The 23,159-nt window shown below is 37.9% G+C and overlaps 1 protein-coding gene across 1 annotated transcript in view; it reads right to left on the reverse strand.

The window, feature by feature from the left end:
• The window catches only part of LOC127429629 (calsyntenin-2-like), a 61,428-nt gene extending 48,660 nt beyond the window's left edge, over window positions 1-12,768 (reverse strand). Inside the window, exons 1-2 of the mRNA XM_051678758.1 lie at window positions 12,693-12,768; window positions 10,142-10,264 (exon numbers count right to left, since the gene is read on the reverse strand). Coding sequence (XP_051534718.1) covers window positions 10,142-10,264; window positions 12,693-12,768 — 199 coding nt within the window. The remainder of the gene's footprint in view (window positions 1-10,141; window positions 10,265-12,692) is intronic.
• Between the last annotated feature and the right edge of the window lie 10,391 nt (window positions 12,769-23,159).

Below are 23,159 nucleotides of genomic sequence, written 5' to 3' on the forward strand. Positions count from 1 at the left end.
CACCATTCACTTGCATTGTGAGGACCTACAGAGCTGAAATATTTTTCTAAAACTCTTCATTTGTGTTCTGCAGAAGAAAGATATTTAGACACATCTGGGATGACCTGGGGGTGAGTAAACAATGAGAAATGTTTCATTTTTGGGTGAACCATCCCTTTAAACTACTAAATCATTTTTGCTACTAAACCTCTAAGGCCACATTTACACCAATCCATTTTCAGTTTCCTTACGTGATAGTTTTCCAAAGTATGCGGTAATGGAGATCATTTTTGAAACACTTTGTTTTTGGTGGACTAGAACGCGGCTCTAGTGTGGGTGAGACGTGTAAACGTACAGTAGTTAATTAATGCATTTGTAAACAAAAAAACATATTAGTGTGGACATGACCTAAGACTTGTATATAAGCTATATAATCTAAATAAAAACAATAAATAAAATGCACATAACAAAATACACAATACATGTATACATTTAAGCAATAATATATGAGAGGCTGTTTGGCCATATTGTCAAAATGGTCACAGAGTTGTTAGACATGTTCACAATATAGTGTATTGAGTGCCTTATTGCTGTGATAAAATGGTACAAAATAAAAACTGCAATAAAAAATGCCATTTTATAATTTTATAATGGGACTCAATCATTTGTCTATTCAAAATTGAGGCGCTGGGTTTTCCCACTGGTCATAGTTGCTAACATGCAAAAAGGAAACGATAAACCAAGCCTTCTTTTTCATTTTACTTTGTTTTATTTGTTTTAACAATACTTCAAAATCTGCAATTTTATAATGGGACTCCAGCAGTCGCCTATTAAAAAATGAGGCTCTGTGTTTTCCCACTGATTACCAATTGTGACCACTTACATGTCACTTGTCCTTTGAGCATGATTTATATTAGCCAGAGCAATCTCATTAATAAATCAATAATGGACCCTTTAAATGTTATGTGTACTAAATATGGTAGTTGTATGTGTATTAGGATTTACTTGATTCATTTTATGGAGTTCTGGCAAAGACATCATCTCTCAGATGGACACAGTGCAATTAAATAGTTCTGATCATGTGACCATTTGGACCACCCATGTAAAAATATTCACATGAAATCAAGAAAGTCTGCATTTTCATTTATAGTTGACAACTCTTGACCCTTCAAATTTCAAGATTAAATTCAGCCAAATGTAACCAGTGGGATTCAATTTAATGTCATACATTATTTTGGCGTATCTTGGTCAATGTCAATGATTTTCTCATGAACTCAGAGCTTGTGCGCGCACACACACACACACACACACACACACACGCGCGCGCACACACACACACACACACACACACACACACACGGCTACAAAAAGACAAGTCTTCCCAAAGTTCTCACGAAAGAGCACAGGGTCATGAACACACACACTCACAAGAACCTGATTAAGTGATCGTCTCAGTGAATGTCAAGGATGTGTCCAGAGATACGAAATAAACATTTCACTCAAATCAGAGTTCACCCACACTGACATGGACCACAACGAATTGCTCTGTCTGCCTCGATAGTGATGATTGCTAAGGCAGGCATCACTATTACAATCTCATATGGTTAGGGTTAGGGATTTGAACAAACTCGGGCACGTAACTCATCCTGCACTTTTTATGCCACATACATGAATGATACCTCAAATCACACAGCTTGTTGAAGAGAAATGTATGTGCTATTACTTTTCTAAGTGATCAGTCTTGCTATTTTCTTATGCCAGATGATAAAAAAGGCACACACACACACACACACACACACAAAAAAAAAACAACAACAAAAAAAAAATCCACTTACATTAAAGGGGGGACCTGAGCCATGCCTATATGTATTCATTTATTTAGCAGGCACTTTTCTCCAAAGTGACTTACAAATGAGAATATTACAAACATAAGCACTTAATCCAGGGATAACACAATAAAAGTTGTGCTACATACAAGGAGAAACAATTTAAACAGTACAGAGATTACCTTTGTGTATTTTATTTTCAACAGGTACAGTAGTTATAAGAATAAGAAATACTAATATTCTTATTGTAGCCAATGATGCACAGTAATACAAACACTTTGGGATCATTCAAGTGTGTAGTTTGGTCTAGACAAAAACAGACCCCTCAAGAATCCATATCAATGACATATCTATGCTCTGCCTGGGTAAATATATTCTGATTATAAATACGAATGTATATAACTTAGCATCGGATGCAAAATTCTGTTTGGTGTGCTTGAACTGATGGTTGGACCACTAAATAGACTCTCTCCCACACACACACACACACACACACACACACACACACACACACACACACACACACACACATATATGTGATTGACAGGCTCCCCAGTACTTCCAATAAGCTGTCAACTCAACACAAAGCATGGAGAAAAAGAGAGAGAAAGAGAGAGAGAGAGACCCCTTGAACAAAAGAAGAATTCTAACTCCTATATTGTCCTCCATTCCAGCAGACTATACCATTAGGATACTATATAAATAAATATTCTGGGTTTTAAATACAATATATTTGATCTTAAAAACATAATAAATAATTTTGATGAAAATACAATGAACGTCAAACCCTCAAAGACACAAGCATTGATATTGATGAAATTCTCCTTGAAAGTGTTTTAAGGAAGCCACAGGTTATAAAAATGATTTTTTTCATGGTAGGTAGAGTTACAAAATTGCAACACTAGTTTTTCACCACATTTTTTTGACAGTAAGTGGAAGTTCTGAATTCACAACACAATGCAACACACAAAATGTATGAAAAATAATGTAATAAAAGCTGTAAGGGTAAATTCAGAAACAGTTGATAAATTTAACTATTTAATGAGGATTATTGATATTGATGATATTGATGATATATACAGTATGTATAAATATATATATATATATATAGTAACTGATATAATTAAAATAATTAAAATACCCATCTCTATGTAGTATATTTAAAGGAATATTCTGGGTTCAATACAAATTAAAGTCAATTGACAGCATTTGTGGCATTATATTGATTACAAAATTTTTTTATTTCGACTCGTCCCTCCTTTTCTTTAAAAAAAAGCAAAAAATCGAGGTTACAGTGAGGCACTTTCAATGGAAGTAAATGGGGGCCAATTTTTGGAGGGTTTAAAGGCAGAAATATGAAGCTTATAATTGTATAAAATCACTTACATTAGTGCTTCTGTTAAAACTTCTGTATTATTTGAGCTGGAAAGTAGTTTAAATGGTCATTTTTACATTTAGGGTTTGCTGACATTACATTGTCATGGCAACGAAGTTGTAAAATTGGCTATAACTTCACACAGAAAAGTTATTAAGTGATTTAAGCATGCTAAAATCATGTTAACACAAATGTCTTATGGTTATACTTTTGAAACCGTGAGTATTTTAACGCTCAAAAATTGGCCCCCATTCACTTCCATTATAAGTGCCTCACTGTAACCCAGAAGAAAAGGAAGGGCAAGTAAGTCCAAATGAATTTTTGTGGTAATAAACATTATGCCACAAATGCTGTCAATTGAGCTTAACTTGTATTGAACCCAGAATATTCCTTTAATATACCATGAATGATATAAAAACATGTTTTGTTTGTTTTTGACAGAACAGCATATAAACAGTTGATAATCATTTGGAATAGTTTATGTCTGATTTACTGAATAGGCTTCATTGAATGAATATAGAAAAAGTTTGACCACTAATGCAGCGTTGATGAAAGTTGATATATTCAGGGGATTCAATTTTTTTTCAGTAAACATGTTGAGCAATAAATAATATATATACAGTATATTTACTAGTAAAATTTGCTTAATTTGTAACAAAATGTTAGGAATTGTGTCGACTAGCTGTGACCTTTTTGTGTGACTGTTAATATGCATATTTTTCCCCACCAAAACTGTTGTTGTGATACAGTTTAGAGTGTCATCTATTGTTATGTGTAGTTTTTAGCCATATTTAGTGAATATTAAATATTATTTCATTGCTTTAAACAAACATTGCAATTCTGCTATGATGTGTCTCTGAGGGTTATGTAATTTATTCATTTATTTATTTATTTTTATAAACTGTGGTACGAATCGAAATTATTTCCTGTGGTAATCAAGAGCCTAGAGGTGATTTGTGTAATTTTTCCCTTTGTTAAAAAACGTTCTCCAATCCAAACTTGAGTTTGATTCCTCAGAAACATGTAAAGACTGTCTTAAAATATGACTCTTAAGCATCTCGACCAGCCTGATATAACAACAATGGCTTGAGTTTGGGGCGGGACTTCCATTTTTTGAACAATGGCAGATGAGGGGAGTGTTGAGGACAACCTGATCACACAGGAAGTCAGCATGCTGTTTCCAAAAGTTCTGTTATCCTAGGATCGGCAACAGTATGCTGACTCACTGACATGCCCTATCACCCATCGGACATATTTGGAACGGCTCAACCACGTTTACTTTCTCTCGTGGGTGTTTTGAGTGAAAGAAATAACCTGCGGCTATTGTCACTCACACAGCTCCATATACTGTAAATTGCTACTCCTTTGCAAAAATCTGTTCAAATCGCTGGAGCATTACACCCATCAATTATTCAAATGTATGTTGTTCTGCAACCTGCCAGCAATTACCCTTTTAACAACCTCAATCTCGGTTTAACATAAATTACAGCCTCTAAATTAATTACACTTCATCAGAGGTTGCTGGTGAACCATTAATCAAACTTTATATTTAATTATATTTTATTTGTACATTACCTGAAACATCACATTTAACACATTACGTGTCAACCAAAAACTTAATTCAATCTGACAAGAGAGAATGTTTTGTGCACTTTTGCATGTATGAATAATATTTCTTGATTAGGTAAGAAACACAACACTCAATGTGCATTAAAACTTACAACTTAAAAGCTTAAAGTGCTTGATAACATAGTTATACTGTATATAGGGGTGTTTCTTACACTTCAGGCAAATTTTTTATCAAAAGAAAAAATTAAAAGACTTATTTTTGGTTATATGAAGGTTTCATTAAAACTCATTAAACCAGACCTTTATCATTTATTTTTGGTACTTTTCAAATGCTTTTTATAATTCAATATTATACTGTGAAAATCTATTATACAAATACAAATTATTGCATGTTTAAAACTATGAAAATCTAAACAAAGTGTAAAATAAATGTAAATACCATTTCAAAATGTATTTTGTGAAAATCATGGCTGTCCCATAGTTGTGGCGTAATTCCCACCACACCTAATAATTTTTCTTTTTCAAACTATAGTGTACTTTTTTACCAAGTCGTAAAATGTTTCAGTGAAGAGCATGCTTGAGATGAAATATAAGACAAATGATGTTTGAAGAAAACAAAGGAAAATTAAGGTAAACATCACCAGTGAGCAGATTATTTTATTTATTTATTATTAACCATCATTTCCAATCAAGAAGTCATTTTGCAAAATTATGCTTAAAGTGTGAAAATATTATTTATTTGTGTGTATTTAGGATACATCAGATGCTAGTTATGAAATTTGCTTTAGCAAGACAAAGGAGTCAGACATTTTATTTCAAAAACATTCAAAAATGTCATTTTCCATCAGTGTCATTTCCACAACAGAATTCCATTAAACACAATACAGAATTTAAGATGTGCTGGAAAATGCACTGAGGTAGGTATTTTCACAACTTTCAGAAAAACATGTGACATGGCATAAATCTCCTGTTATGCATGTACATACATTGTTGGACATTATTAGTAAAGACAAATAAAAAAAATAAAATAAAAGAGTGTGTGAAAAATGTTTTAACAGAATTTTACTTTCTAGAAATTCCCAGGGCTAAAAGTGCCAGGAGTTTATGAAACACCCTTATATTATATATCTAGTGACCAAAATGTACTTTTTGCCACACAACATGTCTTGTCATGTCATTTAAATCACACTATGGCCTAGAACTCTTCCTTTATCCCCCTTCTTCCTCTCCTTTCTGTCTCTCAAGGGAATGTGTTTATATACTACTTAATTAATTTTCTTATCAGAATACAGTCAGGAAGTATATGTAGAGGTCACATGTGGCAGTAATCACATGAAATGATATTCTGTGGGGAGATGTGAACATGTGGTGACAGTATGAGCATTTTAAGACAACAGAAACATCAGAGCTTTTAATAAGTGAACTGTTCTGCATTAAAAAAAGTCCACACTGAAAACCTGTAAATAAACAGAACGTTGTTGGATTTTTGAAATACTTCAAACAAAGAAACATTATAGCGTAACATGTATTAGAAATATTAAAGATTCTGCACTATTTATAGGTCACTAATATATACAGTGACCAACTTCTTTGTAAGGTCAGATTTCCTTGCTTTCATTGAAGCACACAAGATGCCTTTCAAAATATTCTCAAAACAAGCTGGATAAAACAAGCTGGATTTAAGAAGTTCTTAAATTCATGCTAATAATACATTTTGTAAAGAAAAATGCAAAAGAGATGCATTTTCAAAAGTGGATTCAGACTTTTGAACCCCACTGTATCTCTGAACTATTTGAGGTGGGGGTGTGTGTGTGTGTGTGTGTGTGTGTGTGTGTGTGTGTGTGTTTCAGGTATCTCACAGACTATCTCAAGGGTTCAGTCTCTTCCACCGGCAGCTGTCTGACTAGAATTCTACTAGAAAAACCTCCACTAACACTCCACTCCCTAAAGAACTCATTTATTAAGGAGAAACAAGAAAGAGATTTTTCTGATTTTAAAATGAAGTTTTATAGTATTTCACAGAAATAGAGTGAAAACTTCAAGCGGTATTAAATCAACAGCGAGGGCGGGGATGGATCACAGTGGAAAACGGAAAGAGAAAGAGGAGGAAGAAAGAGCTGGAGGGATGATAAAAAATAAAACCCCCCTCCTAAAATTATGTTAATTGTTATTTTAAACTTAATTCCACTCAAAACTTGTTAAAATGTTTCAGATGGGCTTTAGGATTCTTGGTTCACATTGAGCATGATTTCAGGCTGCATGTAAACAACTTTACAAGTATTCTTATCGGCTTATGTGCGCAAGTGTTGTGCACATGCCTGTTTACAGTTTGAATAAGATTTTTTGAATAAGCTGATTTTTAATAGTTTGCATCTAAATGCACTCAACTGTCTCGTAAAACACACACACATATAACACTTATAACTATAGTCTAAGGCCATGTCCACACTATTAAGTTTTCGTTTGAAAACACATATTTTTCTCTATGTTTTGGCCTTCTGTCAACACTGAGACAGCGTTTTTGTCAGCTTTTTGAAAATGCTCTCCCAAGTGGACAAATGTGAAACCGCTGTCTTCGCGTTGTAGTGTGGATTGCAAAAACGGATATATCTGAAAACGATGACGTATTTGTTGTCATGTGGCGCATTTACTATGTGATCCATTCAACTAAAACAATCAAGATGGCGGCCTGTGTTATAGTGGCACTGTTGTGCCTGATATTCACAGCAGCCATTTTACCCTGTAGCTCAAGACTGGTTGCCCACTGAAACTAAGCAGGATTGAGCCTGGTCAGTACCTGGATGGGAGACCTCCTGGGGAAAACTAAGGTTGCTGCTGGAAGAGGTGTCTTTGTGGGTCCTTATGCCCCAGTATAGTGATGGGGACACTATATTGTAAAAAGGCACCATCTTTGGATGAGATGTTAAACTGAAGTCCTGACTCTCTGTGGTCATTAAAAATCCCAGGGCACTTCTCATAAAGAGTAGGGGTGTATCCCTGGTGTCCTGGCCAAATTTCCCCCATTGGCTCTTCTCAATCATGGCCTCCTAATAATCTGCATCCATTAATTGGCTCTATAACTCTACTCTCTCCTCTCCACCAATAGCTGGAGTGTGGTGAGCATACTGGCACACTATGGCTGCTGTTGCATCATCCAGGTGGATGCTGCACACTGGTGGTGGTTGAAGAGAGTCCCCTGTTCACTGTGTAAAGCGCTTTGAGTGTAGTGTCTGAAAAAGTGCTATATAAATACAACATTCATTCACTTTGATAGCATTGTTAAAAATAAATGTTACTTTGTACAACCTTCACATTGCATTCCTTCAAAGGCAACGGGATGTTTACTCGGAATCGCTGTTCAGCGATGGAACACGAGGACAATTGCGTTTCAAACTGTACATACAACAGTGATTATTTCCGCATGCGCAGTAAGGGGATTTTAGCATTTTCATACATTTCAGTGTGGACAAGCAACTTTTGGAAAATGCTTAAAAACGGCAGTGTGGACGGAGAGCATTTTGAAAATGAAAACGCCGTTTTCAAATGTATCTGGATTAATGTAGACATAGCCTAACCCTAGCCCTAAATTTTTTTTTTTTTTTTTTTACGTTCTTTGTAAGAACATTTTGCTGAAAAGACCAGCTTAGACCAGCTTGAATTTCCATGCAAGGTTGGTTTATGTTTTATGCTGGTTTGGTGCTGATCTAGCCAGTCGACTAATATGGTCATGCTGCTCTCCAGCAAAAAATGCTCCTTAACCAGCATGGCCTATCTTGTGAAGCTGGATGACCATGTATCGAATAGTCAGCTTATTATTTATCACTTCCGATCACTATAAGTGTACATACAACAACGTCAAACATGCATTGCAACACCCAGCCCAAGTACACACACATACATACAGTATGTCACTCAGGCAGCATCGTCCTGTTTTTCCTAGCTGGTTGTTAAATGCATCTGTTTGTGTTGTTTGTGTGTGTGACCTGAGGCAGTCACAGTCAGTATAGTTTTTGTGTATCAGCTTGGTTGGAGTATCTGAAACACTGTCTAGTACAATCTGCCAACCGGCAAGATCTGGCAACCAACAGGGGATCTGGAAAAGCATAAAGCAGCTAATAATCAGAGAGAACAGATGGAACACACACACATCAACTGAAACTGCCTCAGGAAAGATGTGTGTGTGTAGCACTGTACTAAAAACCCAGTAGCCTATAAAGATCCAATTTTTTTTGTCGTTTCTTTTTGTCTTTCTTTCTTTCTCTTTAGCTCTTTTCCATTCTTTTCCAGTTCATAGAAACAAGGGTTGGGAATCAAGAACCAGTTCTGATCAAGACTCATTCCTTTTAAAATAAGTAAATAAATATCAGAACCATATGATTTTCAGGACTTTCGATTCTGTTCTGATGTGGATGGAACACCATACGAAAAGCTGCCCCACTACTGAATCTACAACGCGAAACACACAGCATGACCTCTGATTCCCAAACAATTGACTCATATGAATCAGTTCTTTTGAATCTACATAAAGAAACACATTGTGACAGGTGGAGTCTGATTCCAGAATGACTCCAATGAGCCAGTTCTTTTAAATCTACAGAGAGCAACATGCAGTGCAACTAGTATAGTAGCGACTAGTTATGTGTCAGTTTCAGCCCGATTTCTGAATGAATGAACCTTATGAGCTATTTCTTTCTAGTGAATCAAAAACATACAGCATGTAGTGCGAATCTCGAATAAATTACTCGTATGAGCTGGCTCTTTTTAGTGAATCAAAAACACTTTTTTGACCACGAATGATCACTGAGTAAATCTGAAATGACTGAATCATTTACTAACAAGCTGCTGAGGGCACGAACAAAAAAATCACTAATGGAACCGTTAAGGAACAGGAATTATCAGAGAAATCGAATCAGAACCAGAAAAATTTCTTATGACTCCCATCCCTAATATTGACCATGTATATGATGCTGCAGAAAGTACAAAAAACACCATAAAAGTAGATATATTACATATTACATTAATTTCTTCTGAAGCCACAGGACAGCTTTCTATGAAATACACTGAAATGTAATTGCTATTCTCTTTAAATCTTCCCCTCTGCTGCAGCTCTTAAATCTCATTCTCTATTCAGAATATTCAAAGTGCACACCAACAATGATGTTTGCAATTACTGACTTTAAAACTGCCAAGCCACTTCAACATGCCATTTTTTGAACATCAAGCTATTGTATGGCTTCAAAAAGACTTAGAATTGAGAGCATGAGTCATGTGGACCACATTTATGGTGCTTTTAAGGTGTTTTTTTTTTTTTTTTTTTTTTTGTCCTTGTGTCACTGTTGCATAGAGTTGCATTCCAAGACTTTTTCCAAAAAGTTTGTTCTCCGTCACTCACCTGCATACGGTACTGGTGCGTCTTTGTCCAGAGCGACCAAAGGGGGATCCAACAGAACCACATCTGTGTTTTCTGTGATGACACCATGATATGAACTCTCAATCCATGGCTTGTGCTTATTTACTAAGAGAAGAGAGGGAGAGAAATATTGATTATATTTATTTTTAAATCAAGCCATTGTGACCATCTTTTAAAATTAGTATTAGAAAATAGTAATAGAAAAACTCACAAGGGGACATCCAACACCATGATTCTCAATACATAGTTCAATCAATTCACATCTGACATAGAACGTCATTCAGTAGTAGCCTATGAGGATTTTAGCTGTTAGAACTTCAGTGTTGATGGTCACACACACAAACAGAAAATAACAAGCCAATCAAAATCATATCTGTTCAGCTACATACTTACTCACACGTCTCTCTCCCTTTTCTCGTTGTGTCTCCCTAGAATCAAATGAAGATCACTGCAAATTGTGCAATTAGGAATGTGGTACTATCTTATATGGAGAGCTCAAAATTATAGGAAGCTTTGATATTACTAAGTGTAGTGTATGCTAGCTTAGCACGCTAATCGGTTAGCATGTTAAACGTAACACACACACACATACACACATGCATTCATAAATTCTGCTGCTGTGCTCCATTGATTACCTCCTTTTCTCTCTCGCTCTCTCTCTCTCTTCCCTCACACCCTCTCCATACACATATGCACTCACACACCTACACTCACACACACACCCATACACTCACACACACACACACAAACACACACAATGTATGTACATACATACATTGTATGTATAGTATGTATGTAAACTGTTCATTTCACAGAGAATATGATTCATTGTTTTTGATTTGCAAAAAATATTTGACTTTACCAAAAATGACTGAAATATGCTCTAGTTAATTAGTAGGCTAATAAGTAGGTTAATGATTTATGATCAGGTGTTGTGTGGGGGTACATTTGCATGTTGAGTTGTATTTAAAAATGCCGGGTCAATTTGACCCGGTGAGTTCTTCAGTGGAATTTGAGTGGTAGGACCAAGGAAGGGTTAAAGAAAGGAGGGACAAATTGAAATACACTTTTGTGGCAATCAACATTATCCCACAAATCCTGAGGATTGAGCTTAACTTGTATCGAACCCGGAGTATTCCTTTAATAATTAAAACTAGTGACTAAAACAGAGCGTATAAAAAAACAGTCATTTGTAATTAATTTAACATCTCTAGTGAATTACACTTTGATTAGGTCAACCCACAGGTGCACCTATTATAGTCTTGCGTTCTTCACTCATCCCACAATTTTTCTGGTTAAGAAATAAAGTATGCCTTCTAAAGGTCAGGGCCATATAATTTACTTTTATGTCCCACTGAGACCAACTAATACCACTCAAAGTTGAGAGAAGCACCGGAGAAAGACAGGGAATATTAGAGTAATAGAGAGTGTGAGATAGAATGGAGGACAAATTGTTAAAAACTGACTCCTTTTGAAAGACATGGAGTGCAAGTGGGTGTTCAACGAAGCCTCAGACACTTTCTATGACTTATCAACATTCATTCCTTGTCCACTAACTGCACACACTGACAAATACCCCACAGAGAGGAAAACATATTTATTAAAACTAATGACTTTGCCACTGGAGGAACTAAATCAACACAGTTACACATTTTCTTTCTAGGTCAGTCAAAGAGCAAGCTGTACCAACCAGAAGAAATCTTTCATTTTCTCTCTTTCTCTCTCACACACAACAGAGCAAATATAGTGTGTTAATCTGTCGTAAAGCTGTTTTAATCCACTGGCAGCTGTTGTGCATTATCCAAGATTCAGAGTATCCAATCTGCCACAAAAATGCATCTCTCTCTTTTTTTCTCATTCTTTCCTTCTCCTCTTACAAAAACATACTATGTTATTACCTCAGTTTTTGGACATAGACCATGGGGACTACTATAGTAATACCATAGTGTTCTTTGAGGTACGATGGAGTACCATGTAAATACCAATGGTAGATAAATATGAAAATCAACCACGGTATTCCGTTATGGGTGTAATCAGATTCCAAATTCATTTAGTGGGGATTGCTAATTTAAGGACCAATTTTCAATGAATTACTTTCTTCTCAAAGATAAAACTGACATTTTACTGGTATTACATTTTGCTGGCATATTTAAGACATTTATGTAATCCAAAAGTAACTGAAGTAGTCAGGTTAATTACTTTCATACAGTATTGTGGTATTTGGGTGTTACTCATTACATTTTAGTAAGTACTGTAATTAGTCATTTTACTGGATTTTTAAAATAACCCTCAAATTGCTGAATATAGTATATACCAAAGTAATCTTTGATATATCAAGTAAGTTGATCATCCGATACCATCACTGTACCATAGTACCCCTACAGTACTTTTTGTAAGGGTCTGCTTTATAAAATATGGCGTTAACTTCTTTAATTCATGCTGAAGGTTGGCTCAGCATGAGTCCCGTAAGCATTATCACTAGCTAACGAGTCTCCGTGGCTCAGTCCCAACCACATCGCTCACACACACCCACGATGATAATCACCAATTCCCCCAGTAACAATGTGGAAATCCATTGAAGGAGTGTGACTGCTACCCTGCAGCTCCATTGTGCCTGATACAGAGCCAGAATGGCTCCTTTACAGTCTGTGCACTTAAAGCCAAAATGTTTTCTTTCATCCAGTCTCTCTTGGAGGAAAATGAGCCCAGATCATGGAGGGAAAACAGACAGAATGGAGAAGTAGTGGGGGATAAAGTATGAGATTAAAGGAAACACAAGGTTTTTGTGTGTATCTGATTGACATGAAATATGCAAAGAAAAGTAATGCTTGTGTATGTGTAAAAGTGTGTACTGCTGGTTTCACTTCGTATGCCAAAGATTCTAGCTACAGTATATAGAAGGGATTGGCAACCTTTTTGACATGGAGTGCCATTTGTTATTTTCCTGGTAAATGGCTGTGCTGATTTTTTTAAGTTTGAGTCCATTTTTTCTGATTTTAATCATTTATTTTTCATTAGAAGCCTTTATTTTAGTCACACATTATACATACATTTTTGAATATATACAGTGAAATTTATTTGTTTTTCACATATCCCTGCTAAGCTGGGGTCAGAGTGCAGGGTCAGCCATGATACGGTGCCCCTGGAGCAGATAGGGTCAAGGGTCTTGCTCAAGGGCCCAACAGTGGCATCTTGGCGGTGCTGGGGCTTGAACCCCAACCTTCTGGTCAGTAACCCAGAGCATTAGATATTTGCAAAACCCAATGATTATGATATAATCTTGATCTTGCATGTGCATTTTCACAAAGCATCTTTTGGAAGTGCTTTAATGAAAGAAAACCTGTCCTTTTGTACAAAATGAGTTACAGTTCATGTCATAAATTTGCTTATTTGATTACTGATCACAAAAAGTGTGGAATCTTAAATATTTCATATATTATGTCATACATTTTTCGAAATCACGCAGAGCTGGGTAATGTCATCCGCGCAGCCTGACCGAAGCAAAGCGGGCACGTTTACTGAAAGTGAAGCGCTGCCAGCTCGTGATGTTCGAATGACTTGCATGCGCAGCGCAAGTCTCATCGCTCTTTAATAGTGTTTAGCCTCCCATTCAGCTGATGAAAACACATTGCGTAATCATGAGGAAGGATTACATCAAGATGTAGATTTATATAAATAAAATAGTCTACTCCTCTCTTGCCGTTGCTGGCGTGCCAGTGATTACCTCTCCAGCATTGGCACGCGTGCCATAGGTTGCCAACCCCTGGTTTATAGTAAAGTCAGACATCACCCGTAAGAAATACAAATTACAAATAAGATCCTTTTAATTGCTCAGTGGTTTCTCTTAAACACCAATGCAATCAAATGGAGAGAAAAACAAAACATGTGATCAAGTCTCCTGCTTCTCAGATATTCTCCTTGAGAAAAAGATTCCAGTAATCTCAAAAGTGCTCTGAAATGTGAGTTTCAGAGGAGTGCTCAATAATGTCACACACTGTGCCCAGATTTGCAAAGACAAAGAGACAAAGTATCTGAAGAAATTTATTTTCTTAAGTCTTAACTGAATATATGACAAGATAAATAGAACATATATAGATTCTAACTAAGGCTGTGCAAAAATCTATTTTCTTTTATATATATGCAGTATATGGAAGGAAGTACAGAAGATGGAGGGAAGGAAACATGGATTGAAGGAAATACAGAAAGAAGTACGTAAGGAAGGAAGGACGGAAGGAAGGCAGGAAGAAATAAAGAAATAAGGAAGTATGGAGGAAAGGACACATGGAAGTATGAAGGTAAGCAAAAACTGACGAAATGCAGAAGGAAAGAAAGGAAAAACGAAGTACATAAGGAAGGAAGGAATTAAGTCAGAAAAACGGGGAGAAGGGAGGAAGTGCAGAGGAAAGGAATAATGAAAGTATTATGGAAAACAATATGGATGGAAGTAAGGAAGGAAATACATATGTATGAATGGAAGAAAATATGTATGGAAGGAAGTACAGAAGGACGGAACAAAGTAAAAAAGGAAGTATGAAAGAAAGAAAGAAAGAAAGAAACTAGCTGCACTGGCAGCCCAGAAGACAGAGGGAGAACAGAAAAGATGAAAAATGAGATGACATTTTGAGAGTTTCCAGGTCTAATCCAAAATCAGTTTATCTAGTTTGTCTTGGTTGGGGCATTTGCCCTGGAATCGATTTACATGGGCAATGCCATCCAAAATCACTGTCTCTCTAAACACAGAGGGTGGTGATTGGGTGACTGGGTGACTCTGATCGGACTAAACACTGTAATGCTTTCATTAGGCTGCACTAATGGACTGAGCTGAACTTAATTCTGCAGAAGATTACTGGAGATGAGAGGGGCGGAGATGAAACCAGACAGAGTTCACTGTCTTCTCAGCACTCAATCAGAACAGAATAAACAAACATGCTGTGCCGCCCGTGACTTCGACAAACTAGCTGTGAGATTAAACGACTTTGTTTGAATTTCTTTGAATTATTAGTGAATTTAAAGTAATAAAAAGACCAAAAGAAAAAGATAAACAATCTAGGTTTGCTCAAAGCTTAAGTTTGCGTGTCAACATAGTCAGTATGCCAGTTGAGACTAAAAGATTGTATTAATTATTCAGCATGCCAGAGAGATGGAAGATAGCCTCAACAGTGTTTAGCTTCAAAAAGAGGAAAAAAAGATAAAGCATTGCAAACACGGTGACGTACTGAGTGATGAAAACCAAAGAAGAGCAGCGGCTGGCTGCAACCTGGTCTCATTGTGAAAACGCAAGTCTTATATCGTCTGTGATTGGGGAAGCACATGCCCCACTTTTTTTGGGGGTTCTCTTCTTGTATTACGTTACACTGCTATATTTTTGTCTAAAAAATGTTCCCTGGATTTATTACCTATTTGAGTATTTATTTTGACCAATGTTTGCCTTGTGGCAGGGTATAAATTGTCCTATTTTACTCTGTATTGATGAGCGTATACTTCCTTGTCTTCAGCTTAGGTCTTTTAAATGGTCGAAAAATAGCACCAAGTATGGCTGCTGCGTTGCGAGCTCCGACACAACATTGTAGTTTTTTGTTTGTTTTGTTTACAATTCTTATGTTTTTTGTCTTGGATGTTGCCTGCCTTATTGTTTACGACAGACAAACACTTTTGGACATTGGTTCTGCAATTACACACCGTAAACCGGACTTCAAATTCCTCAATGCCGACCCGCTGTTTACAAATACACCAGCGGAGCCCTTTATCTGGGCTGCCCGGCCGCGGAAAGGCAGAAGGAAAAGGGGAAACAGAGCCGGCGTTCTCATCAGAGTAAGACGTCGCGCAAGACCCCCGCTACACAGTATTCTATTGGCAAATGTTCAGTCTCTGGACAACAAGCTCTGTGAGTTGAGAGCGCGGATCTCTTTCCAACGAGAGATGAGGGACTGCTGCATTATCTGCCTTACAGAAACTTGGATGTCTGCTGAGATTCCAGACTCAGCCATTGAACCCGCGGGGTTCTCCATGCACCGAGCGGACAGAGCGAAAGACCTCTCAGGTAAAAGCAGAGGTGGTGGTGTATGTTTTATGATCAACAAATCCTGGTGTGATCAGAGGAACGTACATTCTATCAAGTCCTTCTGCTCTCCTGATCTGGAATTTCTCATGCTTCTGTGTCGACCATTCTGGCTAACGAGGGAATTCACAGCGGTCATTATCATTGCTGTGTATATCCCGCCACAAGCCGACACAGACTGGGCACTCAAGCAGCTGTATGGGATTATAAGCAAGCAGGAAACCGCGCACCTTGAGGCCGCGTTCATTGTGACCGGGTACTTTAACAAAGCCAATCTCAAATCAATCACACCAAAATACCACCAACACATCAGTTTTAACACACGAGGGGACTGGGTTTTGGACCATTGCTACTCTACCTTCCACCCTCAGAACGATCCAGTGCTGGTCGGACCATTCAGACTCTACGCTACAAGACTGTTTTGATCACGCGAACTGGGAGATGTTCCGGTCTGCCTCTGATGACGACATCGAGCTTTATGCTGATAACGTCACGTGTTTCATCAGAAAGTGCATAGAGGATGTTTTTCCGACCAAAACAATACAGATCTACCCGAACCAGAAACCTTGGATTAATTGCGATGTTCGCGTGGTACTTAATGTGCGGACCTCCGCTTTTAATTCTGGGGTGCTTCCTGTTTCAGTTTCTGCCTGTAAGCGGGCAGAAGCAGAATGGAAGAGTGGTCCGATTTGCCAAATGGTGGGCGGGGGAGGGATTTGTGGCCATCCCGGAAGGGAGAGTAGCAATGGTCCAAAACCCGGTCCCCTCGTGTGTTGAAACTAATGTGCTGGTGGTATTTTGGTGCGACTGATTTGAAACTGGCTTTATTAAAGTCCCCGGTCACAATGAACACGGCCTCAGGGTGTGCGGTTTCCTGCTCACTTATACTCCCATACAGTTCCTTGAGTGCCCGGTCTGTGTCGGCTTGTGGGGGAATGTACACAGCTGTGATAATGACTGCTGTGAATTGCCTCGGTAGCCAGAATGGTCGACACAGAAGCATGAGAAATTCCAGATCAGGAGAGCAGAAAGACTTGACAGAATGTACGTTCCTCTGATCACACCAGGATTTGTTGATCATAGAACATACACCACCACCTCTGCTTTTACCTGAGAGGTCTTTCGCTCTGTCCGCTCGGTGCACGGAGAACCCCACGGGTTCAATGGCTGAGTCTGGAATCTCAGCAGACATCCAAGTTTCCGTAAGGCAGATAATGCAGCAGTCCCTCGTCTCTCGTTGGAAAGAGATCCGCGCTTTCAGCTCGCAGAGCTTGTTATCCAGAGACTGAACATTTGCCAGTAGAATAGTGGATAGCGGGGGTCGATTTGCGCGACGTCTTACTCTGATGAGAACGCCGGCTCTGTTTCCCCTTTTCCTCCTGTGTTTCCGCGTCCGGCCTGCACAGACAAAGGGCTCCGCTTGCGTGTTTGTAAACAGCAGGTCGGCATTGAAGAATTTGAAGTCCGGTTTACGGTGTGAAATTGCTGAACCAATGTCCAAAAGTGTTTGTCTGTCGTAGACAATAAGGCAGACAACATCCAAGACAAAAAACATAAGAATTGTGAACAAAACAAACAAAACACTACCACGTTGTGTCGGAGCTCGCAACGCAGCAGCCATACTCGGCGCCATCTTGAGTTCAAGGTGCCATCTTGAACTGTGTGTGTGTGTGTGAGAGAGAGTGTGAGAGAGATTGTGTGTGTGTGTGTGTGTGTGTGTGTGAGTGAGAGAGAGAGAGAGAGATTTCTTAATATCTTTTCTCACTTGTTTCACTCTGTCCTGTCCACTTTGAGAGTCTCAGCAGTCTGTGGAAGGAGGGCGGATGAGTATTGCTCTGCAATACTGCTGTAACACTTACATGATAGACCTGATGTAAGAGCCCCTAAACTCTAAAACACACTCCTAATCACCTCCTATATGAGAGTAGTGTGTATGTGAGCACAGAGATGCTTGCATAATTGCAAGAAAGGGCTGAAAGGAAAAGTTTACCCAAAAATTATAATTCTGTCATTATTTACCACCCTCATGTAGTTCCAAACCCGCATGCCTGTTATTTTTGAATGGAACACAAAAGGAAACATTTTTGAAGGATCTTCAGGCGGCTCTTTTTCAAAAAATGAAACAACTGTATCTAAAAAATTTCTACAAAATATGCCGTTGCTGCACGTGACGCATGTTTATGTCACCCGTCCTACTCGACCCGCTCAGAGCGGGTTTCGAACCGGTGATCCCCGGCATGGGAGTCGTACATGCTAACAAGGAGGCTATAAAAGACATGGTGTCTAGCCTCAGTCGCTAGTGCGTCTGCTGAGGCCAGGAGAGTGAGGTTTACACACTGCACAGCTATCATGTACCAGCTGGCTACCGTTACATTTACATGGAAAACCAATTGAAAAACAGTGCAGACGCACACAAAAACACATTCAGGATGAACACACCCCAACTTGTCTGTTCGCACGTGTCTGTGAGTGAGAGCATGTTCGCAAAACAAGTTACATTAAAATTAAAACAATTATATTCATTTTTTTTTTAAATCCTATATTATATTAAATACTGTACATATATATTATCAAAATATATTTATAGCTATAGTAGTATTAATAATAATTAATTACAAACCCAAACCTGACACGAACCCAAAGTTATACTTGGAGAAACTGACCCAAACCCAGCCTGAAACCTTGCGATTTGTCGGGTCACGTCGGGCTTATTCGGGTAGCTGGATTTGAACATGGATAGATGGAAGCTCATGAAAAGGATTCCTTTAAGGGCCATTTAGACAGAAAAAAAGCTAGATGCAGCACAACAAATGGAACAGAATACAAGTGATGCAGGACGCATTTTTAAACTCGAAGTCCTTGTAACTTAACACAATGTTTTAAAAAAGCGGTGCCCCAGAGCAAGACACTGAAAAAACAGAAAGAAGACAGCTAAATACGCCAGTCTAGTGCATGTTTACGTAGAAAATCATTTGCAAAAACAGTGCAAAAAAAACTACAACAAAAAACTTATAAACGTTCTCTGTTTGAACAGCCCCTTGTGGTGCATCTGTTTCACTATGAACTGTAATTGTATGGAAAACAGCTGTGTAGAGATTCTTCAGATGTTTTAGCACATAGGTTTATAATAATAAAAAGGTGAGTAAATAATGACAGAATTTATTTTGGGGTGAAGTATCTCTTTAAAAGTAAAAAGACATGATTGACGATTATATGGTGGGCTTCCCTCGAGTGTGCAAACACTCACGCATCTGAGAAAGTCTCAGTACAAGTGGAGGTACATATGGCTTTTTTTGTTTGATGATGTTGATAATGATGGCACACTCACTCCACAAATGAATATATATTATCCAGGAGAAGATAATCAATCAGAGAGCTTTCACAACCCAGAAGGTTTCTGACCCACCGGCACATTAATCAAATCTATATAGAACGCTTGCCTCAGCAAGTCTCTAGCCCAAAACTCAACCACCCTAGAGCCTAACAAGGTCTGTTTTTCAGCACCGTTACCTTCCGAAGTACCAGTCTTCCATTGTTAAAGGTGGCTGGTGTCATTTTTTCTATGTTTAAAATACTTTCTCGTATCCCAACTTAATATGCAGAGTCAAATAAAAACAAGCCTTTGGTAGATTGATTTCCCCAAAAAGTGTAAACACTGTAACTCAGTTGCATTTTCAAAACATTGTTGGAACACCCCAACCAGCCCCACATACCAGGAGTGATGGTGGCATAGTAGGCTAAAGCACATATTTGGTAATCAGGAGGTTGCTGGTTCAATCCCCACAGCAATCACCATTGTGTCCTTGAGCAAGGCACTTAACTCCAGGTTGCTCCAGGGGGATTGTCCCTGTAATAAGTGCACTATAAGTTGCTTTGGATAAAAGCATCTGCCGAATGCACCAACATTGGTTCAACCAATGGCCTGATTTTGGGGCAGGGCTACATGGTTGAACGATCAATTGAAGACAGGAGGAGGTGCCGGATTTACACCTTTTACCTTAAAATATCCATAAAAATATCAGTTTATTAATTCCATTCATAACTGAATGTCCCCTATCAAAGCACCCATTTTAAATTCAGTACAATGTTACAAAAAAAAATTACTTAATACTCAATATTGAAAATAGCAAATAGTAATCTCCACACTAATAACACACATTACCAAAATTTACTGTTGACTGAAACCAATGTCTAACATTATTATTGCATATACCAGGCATGTACACTTGAGTTTGAGAAGCTTTTAATGAGTTGAAGTTTTTTTTTTTGAAGAAAGCAATTTTATTTGATATTGAATCTATGTTATCTAAGAAGTCCATAATACCAGTATATTGATTTGAAAATCCAGGATCTGCACTACTTCCTTCCTCTTTGTAATAATGCAATGCCCCTTTGTTGCTTGGAAACGTAATGCAATATACTGACCTGAAGATTCAACAGTCCAGGCACTGTAATTATCTAGTCTCAGCATTGCACCATGAGTTTTTGAGGTTAGTGACATTAGATTTTTAAAGATATTAAAAAAAGTTTGAGGTAGTTTGCAATCAGTAAACTAGATAACCCTGAACATGGCTATATATTCTGTTTGTCTGTAAAATAATCAGTGCTTGCTACTTTTGGAAAGATGGAAATTCCGTACAAGATGATAGAATTTGAATTTCTGGGTGAACTGCTCCTTTAAAAAACAACTAAGAAATCATCAAGTAGAGAGACGACATACCAAAGAGAGGAAGCTGCATGCTGCTCTCTCTGTCCCACTTTTATTTTTAACTTTCCTGTTTCATTTATAAAATAGGTAAATTAGTTTTTTCCTCACTGAGCTAAGTGAATAATCAATAAGGTAGATGTTTAAGCTTAATATCTTCAGTCAACTAGTGTGTGTCTGTGCACTGATAAAACTCTAGAATTGTATTAGAGGGATTATGCAGTACTCTCTTCTCTCTCTCTCTCTCTCTCTCTCTCACTCACACACACACACACACACACACACACACACACACACACACATGCACACACACATACACATATGCAAACGTGCACACACAGTCCTACAAAGGCAATCGCATTGTCTCAAATTAAGCCCCTATAAAATCTGATTTAAACTATTGTCATAAACTACAGCAGGACTGCAGCTAGAGAGCACTAAATTAAAAGCTAATCCAATTCCCCACCACAATTATTTTTCATTGTTGTGCATATTGAAAAGATAATTTACATTTGCATCTGTGACTATAAGACTGAGTGTGTGTAAAAATTATTAAACACTACTGTACATATTCTAAAAAAAAGAAATCAACAATAAAAAAGATGATGAAAATGAAATGACAATATAATTTAGTGTTTTCCAATGCCAGTTCTATTGCAAGGATCTCTCTCTCTCTCTCTCTCTCTCTTCCACAAATCACGTTTGTAAAACAAATCTACATTTTATCAGCTCACATCAAACGTTTAAACACTTTAAAACAGCACAAGAATATTTTTTTCTGCATGTCTGCTAAACATTACTCAAGGGATTCATCATATTTCATGGTTAATATTAGTGTGTGCAGGTGAAGTTGTTTCATTGCACAGTGTACACCTATTCTAACCAGCAAAACATCCATCCATCCAACTCTAAAAAAACAGGGTCATTCTCAGGGAACATTGCTATTTTGTGCCCATATGTGCCAGTATTCAGATTAGCGATCAACAAATATGGCTTTTCCAATTACCTTAAAGTATTACCCCAACCATAACATTATAGCTAAAGTTCCTTTAAAGGAATAGTTCACCCAAAAATGAAAATTCTCTCATCATTTGATCACCCTCATGCCATCCCAGATGTGTATGACTTTCTTTCATCACCAGAACACATTTGAAGAAAATTTAAAGAAATATCTTTGCTCAGTAGGTTAAAATGCATGTGGATGGTGATCAGACTTTTGAAGCACCAAAAAGAACAGACAGCCAGCATAAATGTCATCCATACGACTACAGCGGTTAAATTAATGTCTTCTAAAGTGACATGATCGCTTTTGGTGCAAAATAGTTCAATATTTAAGTGTTTTTTAACTATAAACCGTTGCTACTGGTCAGCAGCAGTATGCATGTTCATGAGAGCACTAAATTCACACGGTTTCTGGTGTGATGTATTCACGTTAGCATGTAACAGACGTAATCTCACATTTTTCTCTCGTTTGAGACATCCAGGATAAGCACACAAACGTACAATTGTGAAAAGCATACAGAAACAAATACAGATCTAATTTAAAACCAACAAAGCTGTACAGCATTCCTTCTACTCAGCTGTAAACAGCGCTGCTTTTCAATGTGTGTCGCACGTGCCTCAGTTCTCGCATGTTTCACGTGCCAACACGATTACGTCACATACTGCTGCTGACCAGAATCGATGGTTTATAGTTCAAAAGTAAATATTAAAGATCTTTTTCACACCAAAAGCAAACGTTTCGAATAACAAGACATTAATTTAACCGCTGAAGTTGCATGGATGACGTTTATGCTGACTTTTTGGAGCTTCAAAAGTCTGATCACCATCCACTTCCTACTGAGCTGAGATATTTTTCTATTTTACTTTAAATGTGTTCTGCTGAAGAAAGAAAGTCATTCACACCTGGGCTGGCATGATGGTGAGTAAATAAGGAGAGAATTTTCTTTTTGGGTGAACTAACCCTTTAAGGCAAGTCAGTCACTTAGCGGCCATGTTCGCAATGCCTCCAGGCATCCTGCAGGACGCTATTATCTATTAATACAAGTGTGGCAGGGCAGAGGGCGGAGGGCGGAGGGCGGGGCCGTGATTCCGCACACCCGGACCCTAATTAGGCTGTTTAAGCCCGAGAGGGATAAAGGCAACCGGAGACAGCAGTGCGACAGAGAGAGAGTTACAGGCAGCTGTCTGACACCTGTGTGTGTGTTTGTATTTTTGGTTCAGTTTCTTATTGAACC

The sequence above is a fragment of the Myxocyprinus asiaticus genome, chromosome 39 (assembly GCF_019703515.2).
Source record: "Myxocyprinus asiaticus isolate MX2 ecotype Aquarium Trade chromosome 39, UBuf_Myxa_2, whole genome shotgun sequence".
Lineage (NCBI taxonomy): Eukaryota > Metazoa > Chordata > Actinopteri > Cypriniformes > Catostomidae > Myxocyprinus > Myxocyprinus asiaticus.